Below are 22,081 nucleotides of genomic sequence, written 5' to 3'. Positions count from 1 at the left end.
GCTTGCAAAAAAGTAAGAATTTTTTAAAACCAACCATGATTACGGTACTTACTTCCCACACTGGTGTCAGATCTGCACAGGTGTTCTGAGGTATTTCTGAAGTTTTTTAATTTAACATTGTGAAGCCTGTAATAAATGTGCCGTTATGTGTGATATATCAAATGAAAGGTAATATTATCAGCATAATATTAGTAGTTAGTTAGTAGTATCTGCTCTAGATCAAAAGAAAGAACGTGTTGAAAAATAGAACTTTATTTTACCGTTATCTCAAAATTGTGAATAGGAAATGATTAAAATTTTAAACAAATATAGTCATTTCTATTATCTATCTACAGTATAAATTTCATTCATTTGCCTGTTGAAGAAAGAAAAAACAAAAATAGGTTAAAAATGGTCAAAAAACTTCGGACAAAAAAACTTGTTTTTCCCGTCATTCGGTCAAAAATAAAGTCATTTAAGAATACCAATTTTCTGCAGATGTATGCGCTAAAATTAAATGTTGGCTAAAATTAAAAACCCACCTAAAAATACCTTGAAAAAGTTGGGTTTTTCAAAAATTTATATTTCGAAATGCATAGACTCAAAACGAAATCCGTAATAAATCCCTTATCTTTTTTCTAAATGTCTTTTGAATGACATTTTTCAAATTGTCAAAAAAAATTTCCCCTACACTGAAAATAATAAATTTCGTAAAATTACGAAAATCGTTTCATACACTACAATTCCTTGGCCCAACGAAACTTTCGTTGGCTCAACGAAAATATGTAATTCTTCGTAATATGAAAACCTTCATCAAATAATGAAAATGTTTCATACACTTTTTCTACCTTTTTAGTGCCAAAAAATCCAATTTAATGAAAAGATTCATCACTTAACGAAAAATTTCACACTCATTTTAAAGAATAAAAATAAGAATTTTTTCCTTACTTTATCAAATTTTTAATTAAGTAACGAAAAAATTCAAATATAGTAATTTCTATTAGGTATCTATCTACAGTATAAATTTCATTCATTTGCCTGTTGAAGAAAGAAAAAACAAAAAACGGTTAAAAATGGTCAAAAAACTTCGGACAAAAAAACTTGTTTTTCCCGTCATTCGGTCAAAAATAAAATCATTTAAGAATACCAATTTTCTGCAGATGTATGCGCTAAAATTAAATGTTGACTAAAATTAAAAACCCACCTAAAAATATCTTGAAAAAGTTGGGTTTTTCAAAAATTTATATTTCGAAATGCATAGACTCAAAACGAAATCCGTAATAGATCCCTTATCTTTTTTCTAAATGTCTTTTGAATGACATTTTTCAAATTGTCAAAAAAAATTTCCCCTACACTGAAAATAATAAATTTCGTAAAATTACGAAAATCGTTTCATACACTACATATTCGTTGGCCCAACGAAACTTTCGTTGGCTCAACGAAAATATGTAATTCTTCGTAATATGAAAACCTTCATCAAATAATGAAAATGTTTCATACACTTTTTCTACCTTTTTAGTGCCGAAAAATCTAATTTAATGAAAAGATTCATCACTTAACGAAAAATTTCACACTCATTTTAAAGAATAAAAATAAGAATTTTTTCCTTACTTTATCAAATTTTTAATTAAGTAACGAAAAAATTCATTAACTTATGAAATTTAGCATTAACTAACGAAAATCTTCATCATTTTACGAAAATAAATAATTGGCTTATGAAAATTATTCATAGACTAATGAAATATTACATCGGCTTATGAAAGAATACATCTGTTTATGAAAATAAATAAGTGCTAACGAAAAAAAAACATAGACTAACGAAAAAATGCAAACAGAGCGCGCTGTACTTTCGTTTCTTGTGTGCATTTCTCCGGTAGTCGGAGTCACAGTTTAAATTCACAAGAGTCACTTTCATTTATCACGCGGAAAAAATAAAAAAAATGTGTGTACAAACAAAAAGAAAAACAAGAGGTGTTTTTATAAGGAAACGCTCAAAAAGCTGATCCTAACCAAGAGGAGTTAAAATATTTTTTTTTTAGCTAGAATTCGGGCCATTTACCTACTCGAGCATTTTATAGGTAAGATAAATTGTAAACTGACTCCTAATAATTTATGATTCTGTTTTATCTTTTCAAAAATATTAATAACTTCAACAACCGGAGACAAAAAAATGTAGGGAATCAATTGGAATTCCTGTCGAAAAAGACCACTTATTGGACTTCAAAAACAGGACATCTTTCCACACCTGTTTAAAGTGCAACCACGAGCGTCACCATGAGCAAGCTATCCAAGAAAAGTGGATGAGATAGAGGAAGTAAGTATCATTCGATTATTGCTTCCTATATGTTTTATAAAAAAAATATTTTGTCCTTAAAATATTATAACTTTATTTTGTTGTTTTTCTGTTTTCTTTCAGATTCCATAGATGGCATCCTAATGTGCCTAATGGATGGGTTCTTAGTTCCGGCCCAAAAAAAAAATGTTCCAAACAATAACGGATACGATAAAGTTCACTATATTATTCAAAATTTTCAATGTATTTAGGTAATTTATTTTTTGTATTCGATATATTTAATTTAGAATATCTTCTCCCATGATTAACTAGTATTCAACTATAGGTTATTTAATAACGTTTTTGTATATCCAATAGTTTATTTTTTATTGAATTTTTTGCCGCACTTCCAAAAATTTTCAGGTGGAACGGGAGAAAATAGAGTCACTTTTTCGTATATTCTGCCATGGTTCATCGATTTATAAGGGAGTTCTTATAAACACCGGTAAAAATTATTCTGAAATTATATTGCTACACGTTACAGCTCAACTTCAAAAACAATTAAAATAACGTTTTTTTTTTTGCATTTTATAACGATAATATTTAAGGATGTAAAAGTAACGACAAAACACATTGGTTGCGGCGTTGCTATATTTCGACCACATAGAGAAAATACCCTAAACATCTCTTTGGATATATCTGTATAAATTATCGAAAACACAACGATTTAATTGAACCTTGGCACTTCTCTTTTTATCGAGACAAAAGTAAACTCCAGATATATCTGGAGCTAATATTCTGACTTCTTCTCCATAATCGACGATAGTCATGATCTCGGATGGGGTCACAACTCTCCCACTCTACTGCTTCACACTACGGCTCCGCATGTGGGGTTCGCCGGGTTGACCTCAGGAAACGTCGGCAGGCTTCTCGATTTTGAATTGTTCCATGTCTAAGGCCAACTGAATGCAGTTGTCGTTGCATTTGTCTTCTCCATGAGTTCTTAGGCCTGCCTCTTCTTCGCGATTGCGTTGGAACGTCGTATGCAATCGCCTTTTGAACTGGGTTCTCTTTGCTTAAACGGTCATGCTGTATATTATCCAAGATGGTGTTTTTGACGTGAAGGCTTCCTCGGATTTTCTTGCTTCTGATTCGATCAAGCTTTGTTACTCCTGCTGTCATACGAAGCATCTTCATCTCAGCTGCTGTCAGTTTACTCTCATACGTTCTGTACATTGTCCAACATTGTGAACCGTATGTAAGTGCTGGGCGAACAACTGCAGTATAGAGCTTTCCTTTCAGTTTAGGGGGCATTTTTAGGTCACAGAAGATGGCAGAGTTTTCGCGCCACTTCATCCACCCTACACTTATTCAGTGGTTGATGTCGTCATCACAAGAAGCTTGGTTGTTGATCATAGATCCAAGATATTTGAACTTTTCGCACTTGGGAAGTACTGTTCCATTCAGTTAAATACCCACTTCCTTCCAGAACATCCACCCACACATCCAGTGCTCGTTGCAAGGATGTTGGATCTTCACTTATGATGGCTCCATCATCAGCAAAGAATAACTGATTCACTTTTGGATCCGTAACTTTTCCTTCAAGCAGAAAGTCAAGGACTGTAATAAAGAGCAAAGGACTCAGGACGCTTCTCTGGTGCACACCGACTTTGATTGGGAACTCTTGGGTGACTCCTGCGGGGCATTTTACCTTCGTTTTTACTTCCTCGTACATGTCCTTGATCATCCGCACGTATACTTCCGGAACCCCTCGCTGTCTCAGGGATACCCATATCAGATCTCGTGGTTGTCTATCGAATGCCTTTTCGAAATCAACCAACACAATATGCAAATCCCTTGAGGAATAACGGTGTTTTTTCATTCGGATTCTTAAACTCTGTATGGCATCTGTGGTTGATTTACCCGAGACAAACCCGCACTGGTCATCAGACAGCCGTATTATTTTTCGCAGTCGGCCATCCAAAATCCGTTTAACGATCTTCATGGTGTGTGACATCAGCTTAATCGATCGGTAGTTATCACAGTTTCGTGTACCCCCCTTTCCTTTGTAGATTGGGAGAAGGAAACTTTCTCTCCACTGATTTGGCATTTGGTCACCGCTAATGAGTTTGGAGATGAGAATCTTGAGCCATTTACACCCAATGTCTCCCATCTTCTTCCAGAACTCAGAGCTAATATTCTGACTATGGTAATGATACCGATTCGAGTATCACTTCGATTCGTATTATCTCATATCTCATACATCGGATTTGGTAATGAAACTGGAATCGCGTCGTTAATCGTATGTTTCGTTATTTTAGTTAGAAAGTTACGTTTAGAAAGAAAGTTACGTTTAGAAAGTTTACGTTACTAAAATGCGGGTATTCACTTCAGTAACGAGTAAGTTACTGAAGTGAATACCCGCATTTTAGTAACGAATACTTTGCTACAGCTCTAATCACAACTTTGGTTTTTTACGAATGCATAACTTGATAAATAAAATAGGAGGTACCTATACCGCCAGTAAAAATAGTATTATTTCATTTTTAGTTTGAATGCAATTGTGTAGCAAAACAAACTTTTTTTTTTCGATGAAACCGATACTCAATCGTTGTAGTGTGCGCGCTTTCATACATTTTCACACTGATTAAGAGACGACTAAACTGTCGGCCTATAGAAAGTTTGTAGTGTACGGGGGCTCTAATACTCATTTATAACATTATTTTATTTTTCACTATCATAATATCTTTTGTTTATTAAATAAATCATGATTTCATTTGTTTCCACGCGACAAATAGAGATTAGATATTACAATTATTGTGCCGTGTTGCATTTTATCTTTCTATATGCCTAAACACAAATAATATATGGTGGCAATTAAGAATACCTACCTTGCGTAACCATTGTTATTTGAAAAAAAGTGTCACAAACATGTTATTTTTATTTTAAGAGATGTGATCTTTGAAAGCAAAAGTTAGCTTGAGCAAAACAAAATGTAAAAATTATGTTTTGGAAAAAATCAATTTTCTCCGTATATCGTCGCGGTCGCCCGAGAATTGTTTTGTCGTAAACGCCAATTTTCGAATTCTGGGAAATCGCATTTTAAGGTTTGCTTTACTAAAAAAAAACACTGCAATGAAGTTTTTTCAATTTTTAATAGAATTTTTTGTGGAATATTTTCTTCCTATTTTTTTAGTCAAAACTCTCTTATTTGTTTTAGTTTTCAAATTATCATTGTTTATACCCTAAGTACGACAAAATGAAATCCAGTTATCTCAGTAACGGTAAACGATAGAAAAAATCTGATAACAGAATTGAAAAACGCACATTCTTAAGTATATTAGTACACATCCAGTTTAAAAAAGTGAACTTTGGCGTTTACGACAAAACAATACTCGGGCGACGATTATGTTTGTTACAAAGACTAGCGTATTTATTCTTAAACAAAAATATGAATAGTAGTTTTTGCGATAAGTTACGATAAAGCCAGAGATACACAGAAGGAGATGGGAAACTTCTGACGTCATACTGGGTTGCCTACAAGCTCGGCTTGATACTTTTGGCTAAGTGTGCGTGAGAAGATTGAGGCGTATGTAGGTATGCGTGCAAACACTGTGGTTACACTTTGTGTGTATTTCACATTTATTTACGCATACATAAGAAATCCAAATTTTTTTTCATGGCTTCATTATATCTACAACTAAAAACGACTTCTTGCAAATTTCCTATAGCATAGCCCGTAACAATAAAGAAACAATTTATATTGTATATTTAGTTCTATTTTTCATGCTACTCATATGCCTGTTTTAATAAACCCAAAAAAAGACATGCATGTCCTGACTAAACCCCTAGTCCTAGAAAAATGGTTAATACCTTTTTGAAAAGGGTGTTTAATGTGGACAATATTCTCATCAAAAAAATTTACATTAAGGCGATATTTAAGAAAATGGGCTTATAAGTCAACATACACCTATTTTAAATGGCGCCATCTAGCGTCAAAATAAAAATCTTAAAAAACTAAGGGATTTTTTTTTTTATTTTTAAGAAACAGTTTTTCCACTTAGGAACTTGATTAAAAAATAACGAACGTCCTAATAAACCTACATATAAACATATATTTTTTGATTATATAGCTGAATCTGAACGTGTAAGAGTGCGCACCATGATGATGTATAAGAGTGCCCGGGTTATAAGAGCAGTAAATGGATCCAATGCTATCCAAGACTTCAAAATAACTGGCATTTGTCCATATACCAGCAAGAAACAGATAGAAAAGGCAATTCCTACCAAAAATAAACCAAATACAAGTTTGACAATAAGCTAGGCAATGGAAGTAACTAGGAAGTGCTGAAATTTTCTCGAAACCATTAGTCGAAGACTAAATAGAATGTTCCTCATGCAAGGAGTGATGGCTCGAAAAGGCAATATTTATTATGTATGAGAGTATGTATAAGTATGCGCAAATGACCTATTGTGTTTTTTTGTTTTTACATAATGAATTAATACTTTTTTGTTATCAGTTTTCAGTTTTTTTGTTTACTTTGATTATAACCTAAAAAATAAATAAAAAAAAAGTAGTTGAATTCTGTTTGTTATTGTTTTATTTGGTGTTTTGTCTAACGTGCGCACTCTCGTACCACCTTACCCTATTTGAAAAAGTGTTTAGTTTATGATATTAGAGAGCAAAAACAAAGTAACCCCTTCAAGCAAACAGGTCCGACCTCGGTCCGAATCCGCTCCGCCTGAGGCGGAGCTGAGTCCGACTTCGGATCAGAAACTGGTCCGAAGGCTGCTCAAATTAGTATGGAAATTATAATCACCGCGAAGTCGATTGCATATGTATTGGTGTGGTGAAAATCTCCATTCCGAGAAAACGGTGCCGAAGGCGGACCTGAGCCGGAGCAGCGAAAACCTATCAGAAAGAGGAATAAGAAAGGCATGACATTTCGCATTTGCGACCAAAAAAAGAACAAGATTTATTTTTTTTTCACTGAAACTGTTTTATTTTTTATTTTATTTTGGCAAACGAAATTTTCACAATAAATTCAATATAAAATACAATACATTTTTTTTTCATTTTATTTCATTTGATGCTGCTGCTGTTGTTGGTGTTTTTTTAGATACCCAATCGCATGTTTCACCTTCTAGATTTTTCTTCATCATTAGAGATTACATCTACAACACAAGAAGAAACAACATTTTAACCCAAACACTTTGAGCGATATATAAAACATACCTTTTTTGTTTTCCATATTGTTTATAATTTAATAAAATAGTTTATAATTAATAAACTAACATTATACAAACAACGACACGAGACACGACGCGACCGAACACTTCAACAAAAAATAACAAAATGACGCTTTGGCTCTTGTTGGCCTTGTCTTTCTTTTCGTTTTCTCATTTTTCACCACGATTCTCGTTCGACTTTGTGTTCATACACAAAAAGTTGCAAGTGTGTGAGTGCAAGCCCGATTTTCGCGGTCTGAGGTCAGAGTTTCTTTGTTGAACTCAGTTTTCTTGCTTGAAGGGACTTGACACGTATCTGCCAAATTTTTCATTTGACTTAGTTTTTGGTTCCAGTGTTTTTTAGAAGAATTACAGATTTTTACATTTCAATACACTGTTTAACGAAAAAAACGAAATTTGAAAATACTTTTCTGGTGACCTACTACGTTTTGTGGACATATTGAATATATTCAAACAGCATACTTTATTTTTCAAAATATCTCCAAAATTTGGATTTAGGGACAAAAAAGTTTTTTTAAGCCAAAAAATGGTGGCGTTGACGAAAAAAACTCATAAAAGAAACTTTAAAGCGTGGCAACCCCAGCTTGTGGCAAGATTTTAAATGCCAACACTAGTTTATAATTTAAAGGAGGAATAATAAAACATTAATTTAGAACCTATTACAATTTTCAAAAAAAAAGATGGATGCAATTTTTACTTTAAACCTGGCAACCCAAGGGTTGCGGCAAGCTAAGAACAGGCAACCCTGTTTTTTTTTTGTAATCTTTCCATTATTTCCTTTGATATGATCATGATGGACATTTCATCAGAAAATAGGGTAAAGTTGCCTATTTGCGGCCGTCTCCAGTTTCCGGTCACCTTTCGGAAAATCGTTATAACTAGTGATTTCGTAGGCTTTATTCCAAAATTTCGCTCTTATGCTGTTCTTACATACAGGGTGTCCCACAGTCACCGCCCCAAATGAAAACCATGGATTCCTGGGCCCTTGTTCTGTAACTTTATCACTGGAGATAAACGTTTTTCAATGTCTCTAAAATCCATTTTTTTTCCATAAATAAAGCAAAATTTCATTCAAATTCAGAATGTATGAATTAAGAAATTATGATCTGGAACAAAATTTCTTTTATTTTGATGTGATTTAATGGATTTTAAAGCCATTCAAATATTTTATCGCCAGTGATAAAAGTTACAGAACATGGGCACTGAGGTCATTTTAAGTCGAAAAACTTAAGAGGTAATTTTCTCGTTTTCGTCCCGTTTTCGAGTTACCAAGGTTTTTATGATTTTGCTCTCTTGTCCTTTAACTGGCCTTATCTTTGCCAAACTACGTTTGATTTGAAAGATTTTACAACCAATCAAGAATTTATTACAGTTTTAGTTTGTCTCAAAACTTTTTTTTCTCCACAATTTTGCATCAAACACAATTTTCTTCGTTTTTTAAGTTGTTTTTTACACTTTCATATCATTTAAGTCAAAAAAACACGACTTAAAATGAACTCAGGAATCCACGGTTTTTATTTGGGGCGGTGACTGTGGGACACCCCGTATAAATGAAAAGCATAAGAGCAAAATTTTGAAATAAAGCCTACGAAATCACTAGTTATAACGATTTTCCGAAAGGTGGCCGGAAACTGGAGACGGCCGCAAATAGGCAACTCTACCCCATGGTATAAAAAGACAAGGTATGATCATTAGAGCCGCCATCTTACAAAATGGGGTAATAAGGTTTTGACGTTTGGCATTTGGCAAAGTCAAAAGCAACAACAATTTCCAAGACAAATTTGTTTACAACAACAATTTCAATGGGCTGGGCTGTCAAAACCTTAAGTAGCCATAAGTTTTGACAGTTCTCGATACTGAGTTTTTTCTAATGATCATACCTTCTCTTTTTATACCATGACTCTACCCTAAATACCTGCAAAATCGAGCGGTGGGATCTTAGACTATAATACCTACACAGAGAAAAATAGACCACATAAAATAGAACAAAAACAATAAGATTTCTCTATGGTTTTCATCCAAGAAGGAAACCTTATTAAAACAATCGGGTTTTCCTTATTGTTTTAAAATCTGCCATGAAAATATTGATCGCGATTTTTGTTGCAAAAAAAATGAACTTTTCACTCAATTTTAATAAGATTTTCTTAATAAGAAATCCTTATAGAAAAACCTTATTAATCGTTTCTTTTAATAAGATTTCCTTATAAAACATATGGGCCGTAAAACAATAAGGCAATCTGTTTGTTTTTAGGTGGTCATATTTTTCTCTGTGATACACAATTTTACATTAGTGATTTATTTGTGTTTAAGATCTTTTGTATCTTAGTTTAAAAAATAAAAGTTACTTCAATATTTCATGGTGCAAACTTCGGTAATAAAATAAGAGTTATCCATGGAACATTACTGCTCTTCGAGGTTATAGCCTCATTTAAACATTAAAACAATGTTGTAGCTACTAAAACAAAAGTTGAAGTTAAAAGAGAGTTTAGAACCCAATCGACATCTCGGCACACAAACAGACTTATGAACCAATCATTTTGCTGACTCAGCTAATTAAACATTAAACCTGTTAAAAAACTTTGAACAATCAAAAATTCTATAGGCTCAATTACACGCAGCAAATATGTTTAATTGCATTGAGGTTTAGTTTTGGAAATTTTGTTCTATAATGCCTATTTCAAACTTAAGTGAATAAGTTCTTGTTGCAAAAAACAAACAAAAGAGAAACAAACAAAATATTAAACTATTTAAGAAACAAAATATAGATTTCGATAGCAAAATCTTGATTTTTTCTTCTATTTTTTAACTAAATTGAATAAACAAACTTTTGAAATAATAACGATAAGAAATTATATACCATACCGTGCACTTTTATTTATTCTGTGACATTAGTCAGTAGTGATACGTACCTACTGTTCTAACTGTACCACTACCGTATACCCTTCTGGGGTGTGACGTGTGAGCTCCTAAGTCTCTAGAGTAGACATCGAAAATGCTTACAAAATAATGTCCCAGGTATTCTGTCAAAGTCAAAATATAAAAAATTCAAAATTAATGGCGTTTTTAATTGGCAATCCGGAATCGTTCTTCGATTCGAAATCTCAATTGAACAGTTTTTTTTTATTCCGAAGAATCTGAAGCCATAAATAAAAAATAAAAATTCTAAAATAATTTTTTAAACAATAAATTCAAAATAAAAATTTAGCAAGAAAAAACCTTTTTTTAAATCAAATTAATTATTATTAATGAAATGAATCCACTTTTTTTATTTAAGTGATTCATTTGTTTTTTTAAGGTTGTTTGTATCTTAATTAAAAAAATGAACGTTACTTAAACATTTCATGCGGAAAATTTCTGTAAAAAAAGAGTTATCTAAATCCATAGAATATACACTATGTAGCTGCTTTTCGAGGTTGAAGCCTTGTTAAACATTAAAAAAGTATTGAAATTACTAAGACAAAATTGCATTTAAAAGAGAAAACAGTTTGAAGGTGAGGCTACAACCCAATCAACATCTCAGCACACATACAGAGAATTAATCAATTTGCTGACTCAGCTAATTAAACAATAAAGCTGAAAAAAAATCGAACAGTCGAAAATTCTATAGGCTCAATGCTCAGCTAATATATGTACCTACATTGAGGTCTTATTTAGAAAATTGTTCTAGGTATTATTTATAATTGTTCTATTATTTATAATGCCTTTTCGCAACTTGAGTGTATAAGTTTAAAGCAAAACACCGATCAACAAATATATACAATGCTTAACGAAGAACCACTCTATATCAGGGTTGTCCTCTTGATTTCTCTTAGAGCAGTGCTTTTGTTAGGTAAAGGGCAAATTAATGCGATTTACGCTAGCTAGTACATAAATGTTCCAAAAAATAGTTCCTTGATTATAAGTACCTACACTAATATGAAATTTCAGTGATAAATTAATCAAACAAGAAAAAATTTTTAAATTATCAAAAACTTGATTACGTCCGGAGTAATGTGGTTTCTAAAACGAATCAGAGAAGAAATAAGAGGATCCGATGATGCCGAACCCTTGAAATTAGAGTTGGGCACTTTAGTTTATAAAAGACTACTGTATTAAAGAACTTAATTTAGTGAATAGGTAAATATGTAAATAAGAGCGAAAAACATACAAAAATATGCCTATATGTTCTCATGGACAAAATCTTGTAGCTAAGTATGATAGTGCAAGTAGGTATACCTACTCATTTCGGCAGCCCTGTCTGAACATTATTCTTTTGTAACGTTCATAAAACGAACAACGGCTGGAGTTGAAAAATATAAAAATTCACTAATTAGCTAACTAAGTTGTTTTAATGTCCTTTTATACGAGTATAATATGACAAAACTTAAATGTTTATAGAACCAAAGAATTTTTGTAGTTAATTATACTGGCGCAAAATTTTAAACGATTTAGCAAAATGCTAAAGCCATTTTGGTGATTTACCAAGTTAAAAATCGGTCTGCTTTTCGACTTTCAGTAACTTACCAAAATGACCTAAGCATTTTTCTAAATCGTTTAAAATTCTTCGCCACTACCTATGTTTTAAATTTAGTTAACAGTCGTATATTTCATTTCATTTGAGGAACAACTTTTATTATTTTTTTTTCTTGTTCTTTGCATTTCGCATGGCAGAAATAGATATATATCACTTTTAATCTGATGTATTGTCATTGTTATAGGGTAGGATGGTATAAGAGTGCGCGGTCGATAAGAGTGCGCAAAGCGATTTTTTACGATTTGAAAGGGAATACTAGACTGAATGCACTTATTTTGGAAAGATCTAAGTGAGTTTGATCTGCTGTCAAAAATTCATGCAAATGTGTTTGTAAACAGAGGTGCTAGTTAAGTTTAAGTTTTTCAGCTCTTTTTTCTAATGCTAAACAAATTAAATTTTCCGCTACAAAAATCAAAGTATGATATATTGAAAAGCCGATAAAAAGAAAACATTTGAGGAACACGGAAGATTGGTCATAAAGTGCATTGTGAAATACATATACTCTTCGATTATATGTCTGAACGTGTAAGAGTGCGCACCATGATGAAGTATAAGAGTGCGCGGGTTATAAGAGCAGTAAATGCTATCCAAGGCTTCAAAATAACTGGCATTTGTCCATATACCAGCAAGCAGCAGCTAGAAAAAGCAATTCCTACTAAAAGAAACCAATTACAAGTTTTGCAAAAATCAAGCGAATGGAAGTAACTAGGAAATGCTGAGATTTTTTCAAAACCATTAATCGAAGACTAAACAGAATGTTCCTCATGCAAAGAGTGATAGGTCGAAAATACTCTGTTTATTTAAAGATAGGCAGTTTTATTTGCGACTTTTGTCCAAACTTACACCTGTGCCCAGCTGCGCACTCTTACAAACACACTAAAATAGTATACAACAAAAAATCGCCCATGAAAGACACAGCCCGAAATGTTCATTGAGGCGCATGTTAAAATGTTGACATTAACTGTTTTCCTAAATACATATGTACATACAAAAAAGACACGAACCGCACAACAACACATTATGCTCTTTTTCGTTCTAAAAGCTTGAAAAAAGCACTAATCCTGAAAGCTCTTTCAGAAAAACAATAGAAAAAGGAGTAGCTTATGAAGGAAGTTTACCAGTGGTAACTCTTATGTATTGTGAATGGTGAATATTTTTAAAACACAACTTTGATGATTGAGTTTCATTCTGTGCAGGGCTGTCAGAAATCAACATTTATCATGAATTTCATGTTTTTTAGACTAAAATCATGTATTTACATATGTTTTCGTGTCCAAAATTATGTTTTTGTTTTTAATCCAAGAAAAAAAAGTATAACAATCATTTTGTAAACCAACAACCTTTTCGCTAGGTAAACTGTTTATTTTATTTATTTTCAACAAGTTATTTCATACCTCTAATATGAAATTAACCTTATAGGCATAATTATTACAACGAGCACTATTTGCAATGAGTACAATTTATAAACTTATTTATGTTTTATTTCTACTATCCAGTGTTATTCCTCTACGCGTCGACATTGACTGTCTACATTTCTACGTAGACAAGTGTAGAAAATGTCGACAATGTAAACAATGAAGTCGACAATGTAGAAAATGAATACAATTTGTTTCAATCTGTCATTCTTGATGGTAATTTCGCGTGGTTTATTTCAAATTATAAAACGTGTGTTTTTGATTTAAGTTCAATATCGCAATATTCAGTACTTTGTTGTTGAAATATATCTGCTTGAACTCAAAAATAATGGTTTGGTAAAACCATTTAATTGAAATCTAACAACAAATATGTAGAACAATTTAAAAATAAAAATGTATTAAATAAACTACAAAATCATATTATATTTAATTTTAATGCTTGCCATTCAATTGGGATAGGAACGCCTACAAACCATCCAAATCACCAACGGCATTTGAATGTGTGAATGTTAAGAAGGCAAAAAAAGATGAAAAGTTGAAATTAAATTGACTGTCTACATTGTATACATTGTCGACATTGACATGTAGGCAATGATGAATTATTGTCTACGTTGAATTGTCTGCCGTAGACAATCGTGTAGTCTACATTTGTTGTCTACATGGAACAATTCAATTCGTCTGTTTTTTTTTTATGTTTGTTACCTTATAACTTTGGACTGGGTGAACCAACATAATTCTTTTTGTATTCGAAAGCTGCTGCCTGCAGTGTGATCCCATTCCAATTTCGTTCAGTTTCGAAATCCGTTAGAAAACCAAAAATCTAATTTTCCGTTATTGAAGTCGGTTTTGTTTTTTTGATAAAATGGATAATATAGAATAAAATCGAAATTATTTTTTTTATTCCCCGCTCGTTACAATGCGGTTGTTCATGTTTTTACCTCTTTCTGTTTTTTTTTTTATAAATCATGTTTTTTAAACTCAAATCATGTTTTTTATCATTTTTTTTTATTTTTGAAATCCTATTGCATTGTTAACACTTTTTGACCTTTAATATAAAATAGCTCTCATAGAATAGTATAATATATACTTTTGAAGTTATCCTATTTTTGGTGCATTATAAACGAGTAAAATTTATCCGAATGATCATTTTTATCATACTCGTAATTCAATCAGTTTTTAAATTTTTTTTGATAGAAAGTTTAACAAGAATATTTATTAAAAATATAAGTTTTCCAAAGTGGGCACTTTTTTGTATCAGAGTTTCTTCCTCCGGCAAACAGTAAAACAGTTCCCAGTTAGAATAATACTCATCTATCCTATCCTTATCTTTTTAAGATTACTGCCAATGATAAGCCTTGAATGTCTTTGCGGCGCTATATGTCACAGCTACAGCCCTGGGTAGTAAAAAAAAATAACTATTTCTTAGAAACTCAATTTCTCTACATAAAATTTTTAGAGAATAAGAAACCACTCAAAAAGTTGCTTTGTTAGAATAAGAAATAATATTTCAACTAATAACTTTAACTTGTAAATGCAGAATGCATATATGAACCAAAACATTTGATTAGGTAACAGAAAACTTTACAAATTTAGAATGTATTTATGAAAATCAAAATTCGGTCAGTCTTTTCATTATCTACGTTCATGCAGTCACTTGCCTATACGATATGTAGTATACTTTTGGATTTATTTATTTGTACATACCTATGTACATTTATTTTGTTAAAGAACACAAACAAAATGTGAGGATAAGATAGTGAGGAGAACAGAGAACTCCAAAATATTGAGTAGAATATGCCAAGGCACTTCGCTTCACCCATCAGTAGCTTGTTTAACTCTGAAGAGAACGGTTGTTATTTTAGAGATTGAAAAGTCATTAAAATTTATCGATAGTTTGAGAATACTTTTTATTTTTTTTTATAAGGTGTGAGTAAAATATTTTTAATGATAAGATATTGTGAAATTAAATAAAAAACTTTTTCATTTTGTTCAGAGAATTTACAGTTCTAATACAAACAAAAAATACAAAGTCATGGCTGATAGAGACATAGCAACAAATCAACTGCAAGATTATAAGAAAAGTGCAGGTGATACTATTCCAACAGTAACAACAGGAGCTGGTGCACCAATCGGTATTAAGGATGCAAGTTTAACGGTGGGGCCAAGGGGACCAATACTTTTAGAAGATGTCCAATTTATTGATGAAATCGCACATTTTGACAGGGAACGAATTCCTGAAAGAGTAGTTCATGCAAAGGGAGCTGGAGCTTTTGGTTATTTTGAAGTAACACATGATATAACAAAATACTGCGCAGCAAAAGTATTTGAAAGTGTTAATAAACGAACTCCAATAGCCGTACGGTTTTCTACAGTAGGAGGAGAGAGTGGATCAGCTGATACTGTACGCGATCCAAGAGGGTTTGCAGTTAAGTTTTATACAGACGATGGAATTTGGGATCTTGTTGGCAACAACACACCGGTGTTCTTCGTAAGAGATCCAACTCTATTCCCAAGTTTTATACACACACAGAAGAGGAATCCGCGAACACATTTAAAAGATCCAGACATGGTTTGGGATTTCTTTTCTCTCCGACCTGAAACTTTGCATCAGTTCGCAATCCTCTTCTCGGATAGGGGTATTCCAGATGGTTATCGTCATATGAACGGGTACGGATCACATACTTTTAAATTAATAAATGCATGCAACGAGCCAGTATATTGCAAGTTTCATTATAAAACTGATCAGGGTATAAGAAACCTGGACACAAAACGAGCTGCAGAGCTAGCTTCGTCCGACCCAGATTATAGTATTCGCGATTTATACAATGCAATCGCCGCAGGAAATTATCCAAGTTGGACAATGTATATTCAAGTTATGACGTTTGAACAAGCAAAAACGTACAAATACAATCCCTTTGATGTAACCAAAGTGTGGTCCCACAAGGATTTCCCATTGATTCCCGTTGGAAAATTGGTGTTGAATCGCAATCCTACAAATTATTTTGCTGAAGTTGAACAAATTGCATTTGCTCCGTCTCATATGGTACCTGGTATTGAACCATCTCCAGATAAAATGCTTCAGGGAAGACTTTTCTCTTACGGAGATACTCATCGTTATCGACTAGGGGCAAACTATCTGCAATTACCTGTAAATTGTCCATATCGGGTACCAGTAAAGAACTATCAACGTGATGGTGCAATGTGCTTTACTGATAACCAAGATGGGGCTCCTAATTACTACCCGAACTCTTTTTCCGGCCCTCAAGAAAACCAACGTGCTAGAAACTTGCGTCCTAAGTACTCATTGACGGGTGATGTGGATCGTTATTATAGCGGTGACATGGATAATTACTCTCAAGTTACTAACTTTTGGCTGAACGTTCTTTCTTCTGATGAGAGGAAAAGATTAGTGGAAAATATTGCTGGAAGTTTAAGCGGTGCAAGCCCTTTTATTCAGACCAGGGCAGTTAAGAACTTCACTCAAGTACATCCAGATCTTGGATCACAACTTAGCAAAGCTCTTCAGTTATTGTGCTCTGCTAAGATGTAATAACAACGAGAAACGTGGATATATATAATCACAAATACATAATTATATTTTTAAATATATCACATAAATATTTTTTTTTCTCGAAGTAACTTTACATTACCATATTTCTATATTTCTATTTTGTATATATTATTAAAAAAGTATAATTTGGGAGGGAAACATATTTATATTTGGGAATTATATAAAAACGGATGTGGATTAAAAATAAACATTTTCATAAACAAGATGACTTGTGTCTATTTAGTATAATGTAGGTGTGTGCAGTACATGCACAGTTCGTTACTGAGAGAAACTTGTTCGTGGACTTAATTTTTTTTTTAAAACGATTTGTAATAAAAGTGTTCGAAGTATTGAAAGATTTAAAAACTCAGCTCCGAAGTAAAAATAAAAATTGTTCGTCATGAAATTATCTACAACATAAATGCCTGTTACATTTTTCTGTAAAATGAACCGTTTCGGGAGTAGATCGTAAAGAAGGTGACTAGATTGCACTCACATACGAAAAATACATATTTTTTGTTTATTGCTCCATTTTTGAAGTTTTTATCGAAGTATCTTATATTTTTATGGTCTTAACTTATCTTATTAAGTAAATACGGATTATCTAAAAAAGTAAAAATGTACTAGTGTACTGATTAAAACAAATTTTTTTTTGTTCAAAGTAATACCGAAAATATTGTTGGAAATGAAGAAAAAAAAATACTGTACAACTTTCAGCCCTTGATATTAACAGTGCCGGTTTAAGCACTACCGGCGCCCCTGGTCAAGAATTCAAGTGGCGCCTCTAAAAAAAAATCATTTTAAAACAATTTTTTTAAATCTCCAAAAAAACGCAATAGTAGATTTTGTCTTACCTCTCATACTTGTTAATGCATTTATGTAACAATGTGCATTTTATTAAAGTACATAAGCTTAACTTAAAAAAATTAAATATTTATGTTATTTAGGTGTTATATTGACAAGTTTACCTTTAACTCTGACTTTTTTGTTTAAACACATTTAAAGATTAGGCAAAGTTGGTTTTATTTGAACAATATTTTTTCAAAAACTTTTTCAACTAGGTACATTAATGTCGTTTTCGATTGGAAACACTCAATGATTCACTCATTCTGAAATCCAATAAAAAAGTTTGAATCGCTTCCACCATTGAATAACTACACCATTGAGTAATTATTCAATGATCTCCATACAATCGACGCACTGTGCGCCGTGGGACCCGTTTCGTAGTCGAGGTCGGACTCAGGCGGAGCCGATTCGGACTGAGGTCGGACTCGTTTGCTTGAAGGGAGAAATGGAGAAGTGGTCAATTTTTCAAGAATTGGAAGATGAGCTCGGGAGTAGTTCTCGCGTCTAGTTTGAAATAAATGAAAATTGTGGACGATAAGACTAATAAATACCGAAAGTTTAAGAGTGCGTACGTTGCACCTATTTGCAACTATTTAAATCTTCATTTATTTAATTCTTTGAAGTACAATATTTACAAATAACCCATTTCGTGAATACATATTAATTTTGTTTTGACACATAAATAAGACTGTACAGCTGAGAGCTGATTGATAATCTTTTCGGTACAGTTCTGTTCGGATTGGGGTCAAAATCCCGAAAACCAAAATCCCGAACGGGATCCCGGAAAATTTTTCGGGGTTTTGGTTTGGAAAACAATCCTTAGTGTGTAATTAAGGTGTTAACAAGTAAAACACAATATGGGTGTATGATTCCGTTTTGTTTGGGTTTTCGAGATTTAGGGTTTTCTGGATTTTGGGCTTTCTGGATTTTGGATTCGGGATTCTTTCCGTCTCCCTTCTGTTTCTTTATTCATTATTACAGTCTGGATACTCTGCATAAACTATTTTGTCGCGTCAGTCTATTCTTTTCCATATCCGGAACAAATAAAAAACAAACTCCATTTCCATTATTACCAGCTATGATTTAGTGATTTATATATAGGGTTGGAGGAATATAAGGATTGCTTTAGTCTTTCAAAATTGGGGTGTCTTGTTCTTCAAAGATAAACGAAGATTTTGAACACCGTTGTCCTTCGGGAAGCCAAACAAAGTAATCCAAAATTGGGGGGGGGGGGGGGGCGCCTTCATTCTTCAAAAAGTTTAGGACAAAAAATACGAGCGCCGCCGTTGGAAAAGTAAAATAGAAAAAAATTGGGGCGCCTTTGTGAAAGTAAAATAAAACATCGACTTTTGTAAAACTTCGGGCCGCCTTCGGCACCCCTCAATTTTTTCTGACTTGGGTATTATACTTGGCCCAAAACTATCATTCACTTATCACTATGATTATATTATTAAGAAGGCTAATCGAATTCTAGTATTCGTCAGACGGTTCTCTCGTGATATCCATGATCAATACGTCTTAAAACTTTTATGTATATCATTTGTTAGGCCTATACTCGAATATGTATGTGTTTTATGGTCACCATACTATTCAATACATATTAACAGAATAGAAGGTATTTATGTATTGGTTTTTTCACCACGATTTCTTCTTGGACTTTGTGTTCATACACAAAAAGTTGCAAGTGTGTGAGTGCCTTTTCTGAACTCCGTTTTCTTGCTTGAAGGGTAGGATCGTTTACATTTCAGCTCTTACGAAGCTAACATAAGAAGGCAAATAGCTTTATGTCCATCTTTCAGTAGAGTAAATTATGGATCATATATTTAGTATTTATTAACAAAGTTTTCATTGTTCATGTACATATAAGATTTATAACATCTTTTAAAGTTGCACAAGCTTAAATAATGTTAGAGTTTTTTTCATGATTACATTTCATAAACAATAGATAGAAAACAAAAGAAAAAGAAAAGGATGAAAGAAAAAGAAATTTTAGAAGTTATCTGCAAAATATTGAAATGCTCTTTTTGCGAAAGTATTTGTGTTGGAAGAGGAATTTGGTTCCATAGCTGAATCGCATGAACAAAAAATTGTCTCGAGGACTTCAGGTCACAAGGTATTTATGTTTGGGTAAAATCAATTGTAGCGTTCTGTTACTTATAGCAAAATTTATATTATCAAACAGATATATTGGTTGTTTGCGTTGTATAATTCTTTGTAATAATATCAAAGTACGATATTTTATAAGGGCTTATAAGGAGCAACCTGCTATTTTTATGGTGTGACCGGAAATATGATCATATCTTCTTACTTCGAATATATATCTTGTACAGCTATTATATGCTACACTAAGTTTCCTATATGCTTCAAAGTTCATGGAAAATAACTCACAGCTGTACAAAAACATTGGTAGAATAAATGACTTTACTAGTTGCAACTTAACATTTGTTCGAAGATACATACTTTGAGGTAGGGCTTAAGCCACGCAGTGCACCGTTTATTTTTGATACATACTATCTTATTGATATGAAAATCCCAATTTAAGTTATTATCAAAGTATACTCCAAATTTTTTTATATTTTGAACATATTCTATTCTAGTCTCATTTAGAAAAAGAAAAGGGACCGTTTCGTCAGATTTGCTTCTGTTTAAAATCATGGCTTTTGTTTTTGAAGGATTGAGATTCAGCTCATTGACTGCTGTTCACCGTCCAGGTAGTTATTTTTTGCAATTCCTGATTCATTTTTTCAGCGCTTAGAACCTTGTTCAATTTTGGAAACATTTTATAGATTTGAACATCATCCGCATATATAATGATATTCATAATCAGAAAAACATTCTTTTATATCATTAATAAAAAAAGAAAATAATAGGGTTCCCAAAACAAAGCCATGCGGAACACCTAAATTAACCTGTAAGCGATATGAAGTCTGATTGTTTGGTTCCATGAGATTCAGCATCGAAAAATACCCTAAGATTATGTGCCATGACCTAAGATTATTTTTTAAATGCCGCTTCGCTGTTTGCTATTGATATTGTTGATTTGGATGTTTAAGATTCACAATTCTTGCAGAGCCTAGTGAGCGTATTCCAAAATAAAGTGAACTTACTTTCTTAAATAAGAATGATAATAAATTAGAACAAAACGATACCATATGATTGAACTTTCTTCCACAACACGGAACGATAAAGTTTAAAACGGTTAAATGGTTGCCTTCTGACCGTCAAATGCGCTTTAAAACGCATACTTTAAGTGCATATTGTGGCAAGATGGGTCCACAAAAAATTCATAAACCAGACATTTTGGTAAAAGCCAAGGAAGAAAAAATAAGAATCATCGTATTAACTTTCGGGGATGGTTTTATAGGAAAAAATTTCATACATATTTGTTATTTAAGATTGATGTCCTTTCAAACAATATATCGTGGCCCTAGTATTGAAGTGCCGCATACGCCATTTTTACATTTTTGGAAAATCGTATTTTAATGTTCGGAACATTATTGCGAAAGAACTAACAGCTGGCATTTTTTGATTTTTCATCATGATATTAGGCCTGTTCCTTTGGGAGGTGGCAAAGTACTACTACGTATTTATCGCTTATAAGAAAACCTCGCTTAAAAGAAACTCGAACAAAAGCACCGTGTACTTTACCATATATTTTAATGTTGAATTATGTGTTTATAAGAAACACGTTTATAAGAAAAACACTGATAAAAGAAACATTTTTCAAACCACGAACTTTCTTGCTCACACATAAAGTTAGTTGGATTTAAGAAACTTTCAAAAAAATCACGAAACTAAAAAAACATGAACCCTTAAGAAAAATTCAAAGTGCAAATGTCATTTGAGCAGTGTTGCCAATAGATTTATCTGCATTTTGCAGATTTTTAACCCATTCCCAGAATTTTGAGAACTATAAATCTGCAGTGCAGATTTAATCTGCAGCTGAAACTTAACCTTTAAAAGACAAAAAAGGATAACATTCCAAAAACTCCAGTAAAATGTCAATTAAATTAAAGCCAAGGACGAACTAAAACATCATTTATTTTGCCAAAAACTACCTACAATTTTTCCTATTTAAATAATAGAATTGTCAAATCACCTGGAGTTTTTTCATAACGTTCAGTACATTTTTGATTTTATATTGGAAAAACCCCAACAATACAATAAAGCCACACTTCCAGGGAAGAAACTAATGATACAAATTTATCAATTCAAGCGAGGAAAATTACTCTCGAAGTAATTTTTTTAGTTGAAAT

At 32.5% G+C, this 22,081-nt stretch overlaps 1 protein-coding gene and 1 long non-coding RNA gene across 2 annotated transcripts; both read left to right on the top strand.

The window, feature by feature from the left end:
• Positions 1 to 1,661: 1,661 nt before the first annotated feature.
• LOC129906498 (uncharacterized) lies at positions 1,662 to 6,929 on the top strand. Its single transcript, XR_008770802.1, has 3 exons — positions 1,662 to 2,293; positions 2,396 to 2,523; positions 6,385 to 6,929. It is a non-coding gene; the product is annotated as an uncharacterized LOC129906498 (long non-coding RNA).
• An 8,312-nt stretch (positions 6,930 to 15,241) lies between these two features.
• LOC129905178 (catalase-like) lies at positions 15,242 to 17,203 on the top strand. Its single transcript, XM_055980587.1, has 2 exons — positions 15,242 to 15,355; positions 15,423 to 17,203. The coding sequence occupies exon 2, from the start codon at positions 15,462 to 15,464 to the stop codon at positions 16,977 to 16,979; it is 1,518 nt and encodes a 505-aa protein (XP_055836562.1). The 5' UTR covers positions 15,242 to 15,355; positions 15,423 to 15,461; the 3' UTR covers positions 16,980 to 17,203.
• The last annotated feature ends 4,878 nt before the right edge of the window (positions 17,204 to 22,081 follow it).

This window comes from Episyrphus balteatus, chromosome 1, assembly GCF_945859705.1.
Source record: "Episyrphus balteatus chromosome 1, idEpiBalt1.1, whole genome shotgun sequence".
NCBI classification, from domain to species: Eukaryota; Metazoa; Arthropoda; class Insecta; order Diptera; family Syrphidae; genus Episyrphus; species Episyrphus balteatus.
This window is presented reverse-complemented; position numbering and strand designations above follow the sequence as displayed.

What these genes read in the sequence shown, in the direction of transcription:
- LOC129905178 (XM_055980587.1), top strand. Translation starts at nt 15,462, where the DNA reads ATGGCTGATAGAGACATAGCAACAAATCAACTGCAAGATTATAAGAAA.